The sequence below is a fragment of the Narcine bancroftii genome, chromosome 3 (assembly GCF_036971445.1).
Source record: "Narcine bancroftii isolate sNarBan1 chromosome 3, sNarBan1.hap1, whole genome shotgun sequence".
NCBI lineage: Eukaryota > Metazoa > Chordata > Chondrichthyes > Torpediniformes > Narcinidae > Narcine > Narcine bancroftii.
Window position 1 is genome coordinate 326,340,176 of NC_091471.1, and position 18,373 is coordinate 326,358,548.

The following is an 18,373-nucleotide window of genomic DNA, read 5'->3' on the forward strand; positions in this document are numbered from 1 at the left end:
TTCTCTCTCTCCCTCTCCCTCAGAGGGATATCTGTACACTGACCGGTGTCTCCTCTCTCTGGGGGGGGAGTAATATCTCTATACGCACAGACACAAACAAGAATTTTGTAAAAATCATTTTATTGTTCCCTGTGATGAGGGTAAGGAATGGGTCTGGCCAGACACTCCTCCCCTCCTTCACCCCTCCCCGTATTCCCTTCCCATGCGGCCCTCTCGAGATCGGCCACTCCCCGTCGCCCCTCATACGGGAGGGGGCGCGGTTGAGGGGAGAGGCGTCATGGGCAGAGGGCGGGGTGGGCTCGACGGGGGGGCGGTAGGGAGGGGGTAGATGTGAGGCGGGGAGAAAAAAAAATCCCCTCATCAGCTGGAGGCAAACCTTTCCCTCCTCTCCCTGCCCCAGCTGCTCAAACAAGGGTGGGAGAGAGGGGGAAGGGGGAGGGGTTGATTTTTTTTACATCTAGATCCTGTACAAAATCGGGAAACGATTTAAAATTCACACCTCTGGGGGGGGGGGGAGGCTTCTGTCGATTGCACGGGAGAGCACAGGCACCTCTCGCGGGGAGGGGGGGCGAATGATGTCAAAAGGGAGAATTTTAAACGGGTGAAAGGCTGCGACTGACGTAACATTGTCGTCGGCTCACGAGGAGGGGTCTCCCCCCCCGGTAGACGGTGGGCGTCTGCCGAATGCTTGATCGGCTGAAGTAACGGAGGTCTGAAGCGAAGGGGGAGGGAGGTTCACTCGGACGATAATGGTAGAAAAGGGGCCACTTCCCCAAACGGCCTCGGCCAGGGATCCTCCCCCCTCTTCACTCCTCCCGCCGATCTGTTCCACGGCTGGGAGACTGGGTCTGGGAAGGTTATAGATGGGACGCTGTCGAGTGGGGACGGGGTGTGATGGGATGAGGGGACACCATTGTCTGGCAGTTGCGGGGGGAGGGTAAAGTGTAGGAAAGGTTACAGAGAACAGCAGAGTGGGAGAAAGGTTATAGCGGGAACACCATCGAGTGGGAGTTTGGGGGACAATTAGAGGGAATACCGGAGGAGGAAGGTTACAGAGGGAACACTGTTCAGGAGGGGTAGAAGGTTATGGAGAAAGCACCGTTGACTGGGATTGGGGTGAAGGTGACAGAGGGAACACTGGAGTGAGGGATGGTTATAGAGGGAACACCATTGACTGGGAGTGGGGGAAGGTTGCAGAAGGAACACTGGAGTGAGAGAAGCTTATAGAGGGAACACCATTGACTGGGAGTGGGGGAAAGTTACAGAGGGAACACTGGAGTGAGGGAAGGTTATAGAGGGAACACCATTGACTGGGAGTTGGGGGGAGGGAAGGTCACAGAGAAGAGTTGCTCTCCACGGCTAGGCTGGGGGGTGCGGGAAGGATGTTGCGGCCATCTTTAGGAGGGGGCCTCGGGGCTGGCGTTGTTGTCCTGGGGTGACGAGGCCCCTCGTGGAGCCACCTCGATGATCCTGGGCTTGTCAATGATGCGGGCCGTCCGGTTGCCCTTCTCCACGATACCGATGATCCAGGCCTGGTGTCCCTCGCCGTATTTGGGAGACTTGATCTCAGCGCAGAAGCGAGCTGCCTGCTCGCGGGGAAGGCATATCAGCAGGCCACCTGGGTGGGGGAAGGGGGAAAGAGGAGGGAGACAGCGCCTTTACAATACAGCTAGTGGTAAGAGACAGCGCAGCCAAAACTCCTAATCCACGTTGTGCAGAACACGTCGGAAAAGAGTTCATTGTGTGATCTTAACAGGATGTTGCCGGACTTCAGGGACTGAGTTCCAGGGAAACGTCAAACAGGTTCGGACTTTATACCCTGGAGCGTAGAGTGAGGGGAGATTTAATGGAGGTGTTTAAAATAATGAGGGGGACAGAGTCAATGTAGGACGGCTTTTTCCCACTGAGGGTCAGTGAGATACAAACCAGAGGCCACGGGTTAAGGGTGAAAGGGGAAAAGTTTAGGGTGAAACTTCTTTCCACTGAGAGTGGTGGGATGATGATGTGGGAAATTGGATCAGCAACTTTGCTGATGACACTGTTGTGGACAGCGAGGGAGGTTTCCGAAGCTTGTGGAGGGATCTGGACCAGCTGGAAAAATGGGCTCCAAAATGGCAGATGGAGTTTAATGCATTTTGGAAGGGCAAAGCAAGAGAGGATGTACACGGTAAACGGTCGGGCACTGAGGAGTGTGGTAGAACAGAGGGATCCAAGAATACAGAGACATCATTCCCTGAAAGTGGCATCACAGGTGGATGGGGTCGTAAAGAGAACTATTGGCCTTCAGAAATCAAAGTATCGAGTTCAGGAGTTGGGATGTGATGGTAAAGTTGTACAAGACATTGGTGGGGCCAAATTTGGAGAATTGTGTGCAGTTTTGGTCACAGAACTACAGGAAAGATATCAATAAGATAGAAAGAGGGCAGAGAAGATTTACTGGGACATTGCCAGACTTCAGGAACTAAGTTACAGGGAAAGGTTAAACAGATTCGGACTTTATTCCCTGGAGGATAGAGGGAATGAGGGGAGATTTGATGGAAGTGTTTAAAATTATGAGGGTAAACAGAGTAAATGTCAGTCAGCTTTTCCCTACTGAGGGTCAGTGAGATCCAAACCAGAGGACATGAGTTAAGGGTGAAAGGGGAAAAGTTTAGGGGAATCTCTTCACACAAAGAGGGTGGAATGAGCTGAAGAGGGAAATGCAGGCTCAATTCTAAGAAGAATTTGGACAGGTATGTGGATGGGAGGGGTATGGAGGGTGCCAGTCAGTGGGACTAGGCAGAACAGAATAGTTAAGCACAGACTAGAAGGTCCTGTTTCTGTGCTGCATTGTTGTATGGTTGTTTACTTGTGCACCTGAAGGTGAACTTGCAGGTAGAGTTGGGGGTGAAGAAGGCAAACGCGATGCTGGCGTTCATTTTGAGAAGAATCGAATCCAAGAGCAGGGATGTGATGTTGAGGCCTCACACGGAGCATCGTGAGCAATTTTGGGCTCCTCGTTGAAGAACATGTGGACGTTGGAGAGGGTTCAGAGGTTTGCTCCAGGAATGAAAGGGTTATCATATGAGGAGCGCTTGACGGCTCTTGGCCTGAATTTGTTGGGGGGGATCTCATTGAAACATTTTGATGTTGAAATGTGTGGACAGATGGAGAAAGGTTGTTGCTCCACAGTGGGAGAGTCCAGCACAAGAGAGCACAACTTCAGGATTGAAGAATGTCCACTTAGAACAGAGATTTCTTCAGCCAGAGGGGGTTGAGTCTGTGGAATGAGTTGCCACCACAGGCGGTCGTGGAGACTGAGTCATTGGGTGTATTTTCTTGATGAGCCAAGGCATCAAAGGTTCTGGGGAGAAGGCCAAGTGGCAGAACGGATCAAATCATGATTGAAATGTGGGGTAGACTCAATGGGCTGAATGGCCTACGACTGCTCCTGTCATGATTTTGACCCAGTGAGGGTCTGATGGGCAGAGGGTCCCACGTGGTATTGAGCCGGGATTTGAGAGGGCACCAAGAGGCTCCTGAAGGGGCTTCGGGTGCCGATCGCATCAAACGCTTAGGTGGCCGAGAGTCTGTGCAGCTGCAGAGGCTACAGGAGCACTGGAGGCAAATCCACGGACACTCAGTGTCTATTGGGAATAAGAGGGGCTCCTTTAGATAAAATTTAAAAATCCTGGGAACAGAACCTACAGCTTTTAATCTCTGAAGGAACTTGGAATGTAATGTTCAAATTCTCTTCTTTAAATGCCCACCACTCCCTCCTACATAGAGCTCACTTGTCCAAAGTCAAACTGCTTATCTATCTCCTTGTTGAGATACTTCATGAATTCATCTGGTCTGAACACACCAGAGCCTTGAGAAATATTGGATCAAAGTATTTCAAACTTTGCACTTTTTAATGTTAATTTTAAGCCTAATCCTTTAAGTGCCTTATTTGGTATTGTTGGAGAGAATGGTGTAGCTCCAACGGCATTTGATTTGCCTGTCTGAACTTTTGCTTCTCCCGTAGCCCGATGGGCAGTGTTGGTCAGTCGGAGGGATGTTTACCCCATCTAATCGCACTCAGTAGCTATGTGATGTTACGTCTAAACTTACAGAAGGTTAGAGGCTCCGTTTCCAAAGTGAACTCCGTGAAGACCGTTTTATGAGTCTTTATTTTCAATTTTTAAATTAATCTTGAAATTTCACATCCAAAAATACAGAGTACGTACGGATATATGTTAAAATTCAAAAGGATACGTTACACTTAAATCACATCATTTCAGCCACATTTTAATCAAATAGATTATGTGTTGATATTTTATTATAAAAAAAGGAAAATCTAAACCCACGACCAAGAATGAAGCTGTTTGGCCAAAAAGAAAAGAAAGACAGAATTCTTATCAGAATGATAAATGTCCTCATGAGTCGACTGTTCTACCTTCATAACAAATCAACAATTATAAAAGTAACTCAAAAAGCGTCACCACAGAGTTTGAAAATTTACGTTCACATCGGGAACAGAGCCTCTAACTGTCTTTCAGTTTAGACGTGATGTCACGTGGCCACTGAGTGTGATTAGACGGGGTAAACGGCCCTCCGTCTGAGCAACACCACCCACCCACCGGGCCATAAGAGAAATAAAAGCTCATACATGCAAATCAGATGCCATTGGCATTGTGCCATTCTCTCCAACAATACCAAATAAAGGAGTTGGGAGAATTAGGTTTAATATTAACTATAAAAAGTTCAGAGAAAGGTCGAAATACTTTGTTCCAATATTTCTCAACTCTGGCGTGTCCAGAACATATGAAATAATTAAGCGTCTCTCCTCGTATCACAACGAGGAGAAAAATAGATCATGAAGGTTCTGTAGACACTACAGTTGAAGTAAAAGCACAAGATACTGGAGAAGCTCAGCAGGTCAAACAATGTCCTTTATGTAGCAACGGTAAAGATACAGAACTGACGTTTCGGGCCTGAGCCTTTCAAGGAATGAGAAAATGCCGGCAAGTATCCGAAGAGTTGGGGGTGGGGGGGTTGCCAGGGCAGGAGATGATAGGTGGAGAAAGGAGGGACGGGACAGCAACGATGAGTGGGAGGAGGGATGGCTGGGTGGGTGGAACTGGGAAAAGGGGGGGAGGGGGGAAAAAGGCGAGCAGGTTTAGCGGAAGGCAGAAAAGTCGATGTTCATGCCATGTGGCTGGAGGGGGCCAGATGGAAAATAAGGTGTTGTTCCTCCAGTTTGTGGGTGGTCAGAGTGGGAGAGTACACAAGGCCATGGCAGACATAGGAGTGCAGGAGAGTGAAATGTTTAGCCCCTGGGAGGATCTCTCTTTGGCTTGGCTTCGCGAACAAAGATTTATGGAGGGGGTAAATGTCCACGTCAGCAGCAGGCTCGTTTGTGGCTGACAAGTCCGATGCGGGACAGGCAGATACGGTTGCAGCGGTTGCAGGGGAAAATTGGTTGGTTGGGGTTGGGTGTTGGGTTTTTCCTCCTTTGCCTTTTGTCAGTGAGGTGGGCTCTGCGGTCTTCTTCAAAGGAGGTTGCTGCCCGCCGAACTGTGAGGCGCCAAGATGCACGGTTTGAGGCGATATCAGCCCACTGGCGGTGGTCAATGTGGCAGGCACCAAGAAATTTCTTTAGGCAGTCCTTATACCTCTTCTTTGGTGCACCTCTGTCTCGGTGGCCAGTGGAGAGCTCGCCATATAACACGATCTTGGGAAGGCGACGGTCCTCCATTCTGGAGACGTGACCGACCCAGCGCAGCTGGATCTTCAGCAGCGTGGACTCGATGCTGTCGACCTCTGCCATCTCGAGTACTTCGACGTTAGGGATGAAGGCGCTCCAATGAATGTTGAGGATGGAACGGAGACAACGCTGGTGGAAGCGTTCTAGGAGCCGTAGGTGATGCCGGTAGAGGACCCATGATTCGGAGCCGAATAGGAGTGTGGGTATGACAACGGCTCTGTATACGCTTATCTTTGTGAGGTTTTTCAGTTGGTTGTTTTTCCAGACTCTTTTGTGTAGTCTTCCAAAGGCGCTATTTGCCTTGGCGAGTCTGTTGTCTATCTCTTTGTCGATCCTTGCATCTGATGAAATGGTGCAGCCGAGATAGGTAAACTGGTTGACCGTTTTGAGTTTTGTGTGCCCGATGGAGATGTGGGGGGGCTGGTAGTCATGGTGGGGAGCTGGCTGATGGAGGACCTCAGTTTTCTTCAGGCTGACTTCCAGGCCAAACATTTTGGCAGTTTCCGCAAAACAGGACGTCAAGCGCTGAAGAGCTGGCTCTGAATGGGCAACTAAAGCGGCATCGTCTGCAAAGAGTAGTTCGCGGACAAGTTTCTCTTGTGTCTTGGTATCCGCATAAAACTGAGATCATTTGACTCTGGACACGTGAGCCCGATGAATTACTTTCAGAAGCTCTGATTTCATAGGAAGGCAGGGGTGTTGACTAATAAGGTGATTTACCATTTTGATAAGTAATTCTTTGTTTCCTCTCCTGGCCAAACAGCTTCGTTGTTAGTGATGGGTTTGAAGCAAGGTGTCTCCAAAGTGGATGAGATTGACCCCTGGGGGTCAACGGGACTGTGCAAGGAGTTGATACAATGCCGGGGGCAGGGTCGATAATACTGGTGAGGAGGGGTGTGTCAATTGAACAGGCACCTGTTCACACAGGCCATGTTCTTTCTGTTCCCGGGGGAGGAGGACACCAGGGTTAAGTCTCACTGGCTTCCCTGACCCACCTCCAAGGTAGGTTTGGGACCGGGTGGATTTTGACCTGGTTTGGCCCTTTCAAATGGCCCTGCCCCGGATCTTCAACCAAGTAAGTTAACCCCATTCTACATGGCATTTTAAAAGGGCCCAGCTAGCTCAGTTGTTAGGGGCACTGGTTGTGTAAACCAGGGGTCATGAGTTCGTTCCTTGCTGGGGCCTCATTTCTGTGAGGGGTGCTGGACAAAGTGGGGACTCTCTGTTTGCCTTACGGTAGAGAAAGTTAAAGAATTTCATGTATGTTACATTCTAAATGTTGTATTATGTGACAATAATGGAACCGTTAACTTTTTAATAATGAAATATTCCTGTAATATCATTTGATTAATTGAGAATGCAGGGTACCTTGGATGGACTGTTATGATCTAAGAGTAACATACTATTTTGGACATTTAATATGTATTCATCTTTACTCTGGATTTTTCAATATGGAACCAATTTCAATAAAAATATTGTCTCTGAAGGGACTCCTTTTTCCTTGCACTGTAAGGTACAGCAGACGAGAGTAAAGACAACAGTCTTACAGCACATGAACGCCGACGTGTATGATACATTTTTAACGAGTTTAAAGAGAACTGTTAAAACATGGGGCCTGTAGCGTTGTTCGAATGCCAAGAGGCTCATCTCCCCCTCCCCCCTAACTCACCGGAGGTCTCTGCCGAGGTTCCGTGCAGGAGGCCGAACATATTGCCGCAGGCCTTGCTGATGGCCGCCATCTTGGCGAGCACGGGGAGGTTGTGTATGACGAACGAGACCTCACTGCGCTGCTGCCTCGCCAGGTTCTGCGCGTGGCCCAGGATGCCGAAGCCGGTGATGTCAGTGGCAGCATGGGCATTGAAGGTGTGCATCAGGCCGGCCGCTGCAGAAGGGGGAAGAGGTCACTCACGGCTAACCCACGGCAGCTCAGAGACTCGGCGTTCCTGGGCCAGGCCGAAACCATCAGCCCACTGTCCTTCAACCGCACCATGACCCACCCCTGCACGTACCGGTCCATATTTTCCATCAATGTCTAAATCGAGCCCTCATTTAAGATCTTTCCACACTCCCACCCCTCTCTGCGCAAAGAAGTTCCCCTTAAATGGCACAGTTGGCCTACTGGTTAGCACAACACCTTTACAGCACCAGCGAATGGTTCCAGGGTTTAAATCCAGCGCTGGGAGAAAGGAGTTTGTACGTTCTCTGCGTGGGTTTTACCCAGGGTGGGGGCTCATGTTTCCTCCCATTGTTCAAAATGTACTGGGTATAGGTTAATTGGGTGTAAATTGGGCAGCACGGACTCGTGGGCTGAAATGGCCTATTACCGTGCTATATGTAAAATTTAAACTTTTCCCCTTTCACTCTTAACCCATGTCCTCTGGTTTGCATCTCACTGACCCTCAGTGGAAAAAGCCAACCTATATTTACTCTGTCTTTCCCCGTCATAATTTTAAACACCTTGATCAAATCTCCCCTCATTCTCCTACACTCCAGGGAATAAAGTCCTAACCTGTTTAACCTTTCCCTGTAACTCAGTTCCTGAAGTCCAGGCAACATCCGGGTAAATCTCTGCACTATCTTATTGTTACCCTTCCTGTAGTTCAGTGACCAAAACTGCACACAATTCTCCAAATTTGGCCTCACCACCCCAAATCCTGGATTCAATACTTTGATTTCTGAAGGCCAATGTGCCAAAAGCTCTCTTTACGACCCAGTCCACCTGTGAGGCCACTTTTAGGGAATTAGGTTTCTGATCCCTCTATTCTACTGCATTCCTCAATGCCTGACTGTTCACTGTGCGTCCATTCTTGGTTTGTCCTTCTTATCTGCTTTTCCCTTTCACCCTTCAGAACTCCAAAGGAAATGGGCCAATGACAAGTTTACTCAAACAAAATATTTCAATAACAATTGGGTCTCGAGCTTTTTCTTTCCACTCACATCCCATGTTAAGTAATCCCTTAATGCTGTTCACTCTGTTGACCCACGACTGTGCAGCTAAACACAGGTTGAACCACTCAAGTTCGCTGATGACATGACCGTGGTGGGCCTGATCAGTAAGAATGAGGAGTCAGTGTACAGAGATGAGGTGCAGTTGCTAATGGGCTGGTGCAAAGCCAACAACCTGTATCTGAACATTAATAAAAGGAGATGATTGTCGACTTCAGCAGGGCCCGGGGTGGGGGCGGGGGCCACGCTCCACTGACCATTGACGGCTCCACCATTGAGGTTCCCTGGAGTGCACTTGGTGGAGAACTCACCCGGTCCCTTAACACCAGCTCCATATCCAAGAAAGCCCAGCAGCGCCTCTACTTCCTGCGAAGGCTGAGGGAGTTTCATCTCCCACCCTCCATCCTAACTACATTCTACAGAGGATGAATTGAGAGCATTCTGTGCAACTGCATCACTGCCTGGTTTGGAAGCTGTACTCCCTCGGACCTCAAAACCGAGTGGAGGATAGTGAAGTCAGCGGGAAAGATCACTTGAGGGACTTCTTCCTACCATGGAAGACGTTGACAACACTCGATACATGCGGAAGACAATAAACATTGTGAAGGACTCCACATGCCCCTCACGTAAACTGCTCTCCTTTCTGCCATCTGGTAGGAGGTACTGCAGCACTCGGGCCCTTACGTCCAGAGGGGGCAACAGATTTCCCCTCAAGCCATCAGGCTCCTGAATTCCCAGAACATAAATGGATAGAGTACCGTGGACTTTTACTGTATACGTCTTAATATTTCAATGTATTTAACCTATTTTTGTAAATATGCTCCATGGTCCTGTAGGAACACTATCCCGTTTTTACTGTGGTACGAGCAATAAAGGTGACGACCAATCACAGAACACCTATGGCATAGGGATTACTTAAGGTTGTGTGTGAGCAAGAAGGGAAGGTTGAGAACCACTGCTCTTGGCCCAACATAATCTATCAAATCTCCCCTTGTTCTTCTCCACTCCAGGGGATAAAGTCATCACCTGTTTGACCTTTCCCTGCAACTCAGTTGCTCAGGTCCTGGCAATATCCTTGTGGTTAGGACAGGAGCAGGAGTCGGCTATCCAGCCCATCAAGTCTGCTATGCCACTTCAACGTGATCACAGCTGATCTGACGACGGGCTCATCTCCATCGTCCTGCCTTTTCCCCATATCCCTCAATTCCCCAACGATGTAGAAATCTATCCAACCTGGTCTTAAATATATTGACTGAGGTCACCTCCACTACTTCAGCGAATTCCACAGATTCACCACCCTGCGGGAAAAGCATCTCCGTCCACAATTTACTCACCTGGATCTTTAAGCGATGCCCCTCGGTCTGGTCTCTCTCCCACCAATGCAAACAACTTACTGACCTCTATCTTATCTATGCCTTTCATAATTTTATACATTACTATAAAGTCCCCTCTCGTTCTTCTCAATTCCAGCAAGTACAGTCCCAATTGCCCCTATTTCTCCTCAGAGGCCAACCCCTTCATTCCTGGAATCACCCTGGTGTAACGGTTAGCACAATGCTGTTTCAGCGATCGGGACCAGGATTCGAATCCCGCGCTGTCAGGTGAATGTATGTTCTCCCCGTGGGCTTTCCCCGCAGGCTCCGGTTTCCTCCCAACCTTCAAAACAGGGTTTTTTAAAAAACTTTATTTACAACATGGTAGAAACACAATCCAGCCATTTAAACCTGAGCCGCAAAATTAACCGACAAACCCCGTACGTTTTGGAGAGTGGGAGGAAGCAGGAGCACCCGGTGGAAGCCCATGCAGTCAAAGATCTTTGTAGGGACAGGCTGGAATCTGTGTCCTTGCAGCACTGGCCTCGTCGAAGTGTATTCTAAGATCAGGGTAGGGAGGGGAGTGTAAAAGTCTGAAAGCTCACAGAGTCAATGATGACTCTAGGGAACACAAGGGCTTTGGGGACCAATACAGGCCGCGAGCTGCTGGAGACTGGCTCGTGGGAACCAGGTACTCAAGAAGTTGCTGAGGCAGGCAGGTGACAAGCATGTCAGAGGTTCAGATCTGGAGCTCGGGTGGCCGATGGATCGAACAGGAGTCTGAGCCGAGTGCTGGAGGAGAATCCACAGACACTCAGTATCTCTGAAGGGTCTCTCTTTGGCTTCTCTTTTTCCTATCGTTAGGGGCACCGGGCAGCGGCTCTTTGTTTGCCTTTACGGCAGGGAAAAAATGCAGTCCATCAAGGAAGTGTGGATTGTGGAGGGTCACGTGACCTCTCTGACTGGAACCAGGTCGGAGGTTGTATCACCTGCTACTCAAGGTCGGACTCCGCCCACCCATGAGTGCACACCTGACCAACAACCCCTGTAACCACCTAGTGATGACCCGATCTGGATCCTCCAGCTCACTGCACTACAAAGTCCTTCACGTGCAGCATCTTTTGCTCCTCGGCTCTGAGACGGACACCACTGTGGACAATGCTGGATGATTCACTGGTAAGATGTGCACCACATAGGATCGGGGCTGTCAACAGCATCTGAGCTGTGCCCACATTAGATAAGGAACGGTGCGTAGCACATTGTCCTTGGTTGTGAGAAGTCTGGGCAAACAGTTGCTAATATAGGAAGTGTTCACTTTAAATTTAGAAGTACAGCACGGTAACAAGGCCTTCTTGTGCCACCCATTTTACACCCCATTGACTCTACAACCCCCAGGATGTTTTGAAGGGTGGGAGGAAACCATAGCCCCTACAGGGAAACACCACGCAGACACAGGGAGAATGTACCAACTCCGACAGCATGGGATTCGAACCCCGTTACGCTAACCGCCACAACAACCACGCCGCCCAATGTCCGATCAAGTCTGATGTGACTGGGTTGTACTGTGTTGGGTGATTGGGGGTCATGGGGGGGAGGGGGAACATGATGGGTGAGGACGAGGGTGGGGGGAGAGCACGTGGGGGGCGTGCACGTGGGGGGCGTGGTGCAGGGGATGAGGAGGGAAGGGATGTTGGGGTAGGGTCTGGGGCAGTTCCCTGAGGGAGGGGGAGACTGGGATGGGTTAGATTGGGACAGGTTCCAATGTTGGGGGTGGGGGAGGCGGACAGATCCACTGCGGGAGTGGAGAGGTGGACGGATTCCCTGGGGCAGGGGAAGACTGGGTCGAAACGGTGGGAGATTGGGGGGCGTTACCTGTGCGGTTGAGGCGGGCCATGTTGAACATGGCATCCTGGTACGCTAGTTCCACGTCCTCTTGTGAAACGACCAGCTTTATTTTGTTCCACTTCTCCGGCTGCAGGGGAGGGAGGGAGGGGTCGTCAGGCGTTGGGGTGAGACCATTCAATTCCTCTCTGGCCTGCTACCCCAGTGGACAGGACATTCAGCCCGTCTCCCCCCAATACCCTGGTGAACATAAGGCTGTTCAGCCCCAATCACTCTGCTACCACTGTGAACAGAAGGCAGTTCAGCCTCAATCATTCTGCTATCACGGTGAACAGAATACTGTTCAGCCCCTCTCCTCCTGCTATCCCATTGACAGGATGTTGTTCAGGACCTCACTGCTACTCCAGTGGACAGAACAAAGTCTGTTCAGCCTCTCTCTGGCCTGTTATCCTGGAGGGAGAGGGAAAGGCCATTCAACCCCTCTCAATCTGCCAGGCCATTGAAAACAAAACAAACCCAGTGAGGTGACTGCTCGCAGGTGGGTGCTGAGCATCGGATTCCCCCCACCTGAAGACCAAAACTCACGTTCTCCAACCACTGGTGGCTGTTAACAGCCACCTGGGTCCCCAGCGGCTTTGTCAGCACCAACACATCTCCTGGAACAGCATTGTCAGGCCTGGGGGTGAGGGAGAGAGGAGTCAACAGGGGGCAGCAGACACTATTCAGAAGAAATATACCAAATATACTCCTAACAAGGCGATTCCCCATCCTGGTGGAGAAGGGGAATGGGGCAAGGAGGAGAGGGAGGTGAGGGGAGAGAAGGGCGAGAGGTAAACTCACATGATGAACTCGTTAGGCTGACACACGACTGTGGCGACACCCCCGATGATGATCCAAGGGTTGACCACGGTCTGCCCGCCCGTCACCGATGTGCCCCCTTCCTCCGCAGCATCCTTGAAACCCCGGATCATCAGCGGCACCACCTTGTCCCGCTCCTGCCAGGAGAGAAGTGGTAGGCTGTTACCCGTGGCAACTCTCCCCACCCTTGGGCTCTTCGCCACCCCCTCTGGTCTCCCAACACCTCACCCCTCACCTTCTCTGTCATCTTCTGGCTGACACTCAGCAGCATCAGCATGTTGTCACATTCTGTGATGCCCATGGCGTAGAGGTCACTCAGCACGTTGGCGCACGCAATACGGCCCTGGGGACAGTGGAGAGATGGGGAGTGGAATGCGGGGGGGGGGGGGTGTGGTTAGAAGGGTGGGATGGAGAGGGGCAGTGTTCAGGGGGAGGGAAGGAGAGAGTGAGAAAGATAGAGACGGAGTGAGAGAGGAGAGGAGATGCAGAGTGGAGAGAGTCAAAGAGAAAGATGCAGAGTGAAGAGAGACAGAAAGAGAGTGAGAGACAAGAGGTGGGACGCATGGGGAGGGAGAGAGGAAAAAGAGATCAGGGTTAGGGAGGGAAGGCGAGGCAGAAAGAGAGAGATGAGGAACAAAGGTTAGATCAGTAGAAAAGGTTTGAAAACCACTCTTTTCCTCGTACCTAACTGACTTGTTATGTGCATGGTTTCATAACTTCAAAGGAAATGGGCCAATGACAAGTTTTCTCAAGCCAAATATTTCAGTAACAATCGAGTCTAGAGCAGTGATTCTCAACCTTCCTTTCACACCCACATCCCACCTTAACCAATCCCTTATTAATCACAGAGCATGAATGGCATCGGGATTACTTAAAGTGGTATGTGAGTGGAAAGAAAGAGGTTGAGAACCACTGGGTTAGATAATCCGTCCCCACCAGTACTATACCCCAGTGTTATACAGTGACAGACTCGTCCCCACTAGTACTGTACTCCGATGTTACACAGTGACAAACCACTCTCCACCAGTACTGTACCCCGGAGCTACACAGTGACAAACTCATCCCCACCAGAACTATGTCCAGTGTTATACAGTAACAGACCTGTCCCCACCAGTACTGTACCCCAGTGTTACACAGTGACAAACTCATCCCCACCAATACTGTACCCCGGAGCTACAGAGTGACACACTTATCCCCACCAGAACTATGTCCGGTGTTATACAGTAACAGACCTGTCCCCACCAGTACTGTATCACAGTGTTATACAGTGTCAGATCCATCCCCACCAGTACTGTGACAGACCTATCCTCACCAGACTATACCTCAGTGTTATACAGTGACAGACCCACACCTAGTACTGTACCCCGGTGTTACACAGCAACAGACCCATCCCTGTCCCCACCCCACTAGTACTGTACCCCGGTGTTACACAGTGACAGACCTGTCCTCTCCAGACTATACCTCAGTGTTATACAGTGACAGACCCACACCAAGTACTGTACCCCGGAGCTACACAGTGACAAACTCATCCCCACCAGAACTATGTCCCAGTGTTATACAGTAACAGACCCGTCCCCACCAGTACTGTACCCCAGTGTTATACAGTGACAGAACCTGTTCCCACCAGCACTGTACCCTGGTGTTACACAGTGACAGACCTGTCCCCACCAGTACTGTACCCCAGTTTTACAGTGACAGACCTGTACCCACTAGTACTGTACCCTGGTGTCACACATTGACAAACCCATCCCCATCAGTACTGTACCCCACACCACAAAGCAAAGACCCGTTGGTCACCTACCATCATATAGGGGTCATCAACTAGAGGGTAGAAGAAATCAGTTGTCTGGACGAGGGAGAGACCGCCGTGCCGTAGCGGGATCACACAGGAGTCCATCCCGATCCCTGAAACAGAGGACAGGAGAGTGTTACAGAAAGAGGGAGAGGTGTTGGGGACCAGAGAGGGTTACAGAGACAGGGAGGGGTGTAGGGGACTGGAGGGAGGGGTTGAGACAGGGAGGGGTGTAGGGGTCCAGAAGGGGGTTACATAGACAAGGTAAGGTGTAGGGGACCAGAGGGGGTTATAGAGACGGGAAGGGATGTCGGGGACAGGAGGGGGTTATAGAGACAGGGAGGGATGTCGGGGACTGGAGGGGGTTACAGACATGGAGGGGTGTAGGGGACAGGAGGGGGGTTACAGAGATGGGGAGGGATGTAGGGGACAAGGGAAGGTTACAGAAACGGGGTGGGACTGGAGGGGGTTACAGAGACAGGGAGGGTAGGGCTGGGAGTCTGCCTCCTTGTAGGTTGCTCGCTGCCAAGCCCCAAGTTCTCTGTTCACCCTGACAAGATATTGTCGTGTACGTCCTGTTGGGTGAGGTGATAAGAAATCAAATCGTTGCAGGCCAAAAGTTGTTGGCTGCCATTCAAGGTTCATTGTCCTGTCGTATCAGAAAGCTCCTGTTGTGTTTATTTCTCGAAGGCAGAGGTGGGCTTTAAGCGCTAGGCCAATAGTAAATCAATTTGGTCCACTTTCCACTCCTGATTGGACGTATCCCACGTCAATCAGACCAAAACCCATCACCCGCCCAGTTCATCACTGTGGCTGGCCGTCAGTTCAGTCAAGCAGCGCTCAGCTTGCACTGATTGGCTGGCGCACCCGTCACTCAGAGCAATGCTCTCCCCCCCCCCCCGTCTGGATTAGATGGTGCGCTATCCATCTCACAGCGTGGCTGTCGATTGGTTGGTGGGTGGGCCAACGCCTCTGGGCTCATCGGCTGGCGATGGCGAACACTCACCGATCCGCGGCAGGACGGTGCCGAGAAACTGGCCGCCGCCGTCGTCGTCGCCCGCGCCTGCGGCCCCGGCATCGGGCTGCGGCTCGGGCCCGAGTCCCTGCAGGAGTTTGAGCAGCACCTCCTGCGGGACCTTGCACCCTCATCCCTTCAGGTCAGAGAGCGCCGTCAGCCGGAACCCCTTGTCCAGGTCGTGGTCTTCGGGGTCGAATGGACGCTGGAAGGCTGCCGCCGCCATGTCCTCCTTAGGCCGCCGTGAAGTCAATGCGCATGCGCCGCTCGCCCACCGTCGCGCCTGCGCAGTCAATCCCTCTTTGCCCTCGCTTCGCGCTGGACTGCCCCGCTTTTCCCTGCGCGGCCAGCAACCCCACCTCCCATTCCTCGAGCTGCCGGCTTTGCACCTGCGCGTTCAGCCTCCTCCGTTTCTTGTTGCCGGCTGTGCGCCTGCGCGGACAGTCTCTCGCCAAGCTGCCGGACGGGGCTCGTCCACGCATCTGCGAAGGAGGGGAGCCCCAATGGTTTTCAAACACTTCATTTGTGAGAAACAGAAGTACCTTCACAGATTTCGCTCGAGACAAAAATTGAGAACAAAGAACTTTTATTATACTATTACAACAATGCAAAGTTGGGTGCTTCCCCTTACCCTGGGAATACACACACATACTGGGGCTCACCCAACTTTTATACAGCTTTTATACAGTTCATTTCAGTGTAGAGATAACTCCCCCCCCCCCCCCCCCCCCCCACTAACATTCTTCTGCCTCCTGGATTGGTTTGGCATTTGGTAATTCTGTATGCCAAGGAGCACTGAACTTGGAAGACCATGGGTATCCTGTCTGGGTCCCATCATGTCATTGTCCTTATTCATGAATCTGCCTTTCTCCTTATTCACACATCTCAACCCCCAGGACTTTACTAATTCTATATGTAGAACTTGCTAATTCTGTCTATCACTATAAGACCCATTCTATTATACTTGCGTAACCCTTCCTCACACTCTTATCTGAATTCATCCCTACTCAGCACTTACTTAACTTCGTCTAGTCTAGTATTCCTTATTTCATTCATACTAGTTTTACTTCCTATATTCTATTATCTCTCACAATCCACACTTTTTCTTTAGCTACGATTAGTAAATTCTCAACTTGAAGTTTGGTCTTTTTCCCAGCAAGTCAGCAAACGAACTGCAATCTCAGCATCATCAGACAGTTTGGGAAACATACATCCTTTGGGTTGTAGTGATCTGACGAAGGGTCCGTTGAAGTAAACACTGCACACAAGTCATTAAGCAGGGAAGTATCATGATGGCTAAAATAACGAGTCCAACTGCTATAAGGGCTGTGTATCCACCTCCAGTCACCAGTAAAAAGTTCAACCGCCTGACCATTGTGACCATTGTCATCAATCGATCTTCCACAAATGCCGCCCTCAGCATCCAACAAGTAATCGAGAGCCAGGCGGTTTTGATTAGCTGTGTAATGTGTTCAATAAATCCAAGGCCATCGCTGTCTGTCTGGTGATAATTTCCAGAACTGCCTGGAGTCTGATTAAACGGTTTAAATGCCAAACAGCAGTGGTATTCTGGAGCAGCTTGAGCCGTTTACAACTGGAATCCCCCCCTTATAGTGATGGCCTTTAGCCTTCCGAATGTATTCGTGACCCAAGGGATGATTTACAAGATGCCAAGTTGGGGGGGAGCATTTATTGTTACCTAACCTGTGAGTAGCAGCTCGTCTGCGAGCATTAGCATATATACCCCCTTTATCCCTACTCCAGGTATAGCCCTGACTAATGTTCTGCCTATCATTTTCCCACCATCTTCTTTGTACCATATTTTTAGCACTTTTTAATATCTGTAGAGGCCGGGAAGCAAACCCAATCCACTCCCCTAGGGCAGTTCTGTTTCCCTGGTCCATGTTGGGATCCTAAATTAAACCATACTAAATAAGGTACCCCACTATGAATAGAGTCTATACCTGTGCCCTGTCTGCATTCTAAAGATAAATGTCCATTCCTCAAAGTAATTATCACCTCTGATGCCCCTATTCCAGGAGGACTTAATACATTGTGTACAATTGGGTGGTTTCCCAAAAATTGCGAACCAGCAGAAAAACAATACAGCAAATAATAAAAATAACATTACAGCACTTTTTCACGGCGTAGCATAACTTTCAGACCAGAAGGATGCGAGACTGCACGCCAGGTGGAGGGTATATTATCAACGTCTTTAGTCCATGGATTAGCTTGTTTAATGTGTTGTATGTGAGTCCACCCCTTTTCTTTCGTTCGCACTGCAGTGTCTGTAATCAGTACACAATAAGGGCCGTCCCATATTGGTTTTAGTTTATGGTCTTGCCACGCTTTTACATATATCCAATCACCAGGTTTAACAGAATGAATAGGATAGTCCAGGGGTGGGTTTTGAGCTAATAAACCCTTCTGTCGTAAGTCATACAGAGAAGTAGAAAGTCCCTGTAAATATTTAGATATGTACTGGTCATTAGCCTCAGGGGTAGGGGTATCAGTGTGGAATCCCATGAAAGGAAGACCAAACATCAGTTCATATGGTGAGACAGCAAGGTCCTTACGAGGAGCTGTGCGAGTCCTGATTAAAGCTAAGGGTAAGCATTTAATCCAGCAGAGGCCAGTTTCCTCATGAAGTCGAGTGACTTGATTTTTCAGGGTCTGATTCATCTGTTCAACACGGCCTGAACTCTGGGGGTGCCATGGGGTATGTAACTGCCAATCTATTTCCAGGATTTTACACACACCCTGGAGTACCTGAGAGGTAAAATGTGTACCTCGATCTGAGTCAATGGTTTGAATAATGCCATAACGGGGAATAAGAGACTCTAGTAATATCCGGATAACAGTGCTAGCACGATCATTAG

The 18,373-nt window shown here is 50.1% G+C and overlaps 1 protein-coding gene across 2 annotated transcripts; it reads right to left on the reverse strand.

Annotated features, from left to right (window-relative positions):
• Positions 1–103: 103 nt before the first annotated feature.
• LOC138759127 (selenide, water dikinase 1-like) lies at positions 104–15,752 on the reverse strand. 2 transcript variants are annotated; one of them, XM_069929085.1, is made up of 8 exons: positions 15,486–15,752; positions 14,489–14,592; positions 12,923–13,030; positions 12,670–12,824; positions 12,415–12,505; positions 11,860–11,959; positions 7,398–7,610; positions 104–1,618 (listed from the first exon to the last, which is right to left on the reverse strand). In XM_069929085.1, exons 2-8 carry the CDS (start codon positions 14,582–14,584, stop codon positions 1,398–1,400), a joined length of 984 nt encoding a protein of 327 aa, XP_069785186.1. In that variant the 5' UTR covers positions 14,585–14,592; positions 15,486–15,752; the 3' UTR covers positions 104–1,397. The 2 variants fall into 2 exon arrangements, with proteins under 2 accessions (XP_069785186.1, XP_069785187.1); XM_069929086.1 differs by lacking the exon at positions 15,486–15,752 and adding an exon at positions 15,029–15,115.
• Between the last annotated feature and the right edge of the window lie 2,621 nt (positions 15,753–18,373).

What these genes read in the sequence shown, in the direction of transcription:
- LOC138759127 (XM_069929085.1), bottom strand. Translation starts at nt 14,584, where the DNA reads ATGGACTCCTGTGTGATCCCGCTACGGCACGGCGGTCTCTCCCTCGTC. An exon ending in CAGCCTAACGAGTTCATCAT is followed by an intron (nt 12,506 to 12,669) that starts GTGAGTTTACCT and finishes CCTCACCCCCAG; the next exon opens with GCCTGACAATGCTGTTCCAG. An exon ending in AACCTCGGCAGAGACCTCCG is followed by an intron (nt 1,619 to 7,397) that starts GTGAGTTAGGGG and finishes TCCCCCACCCAG; the next exon opens with GTGGCCTGCTGATATGCCTT.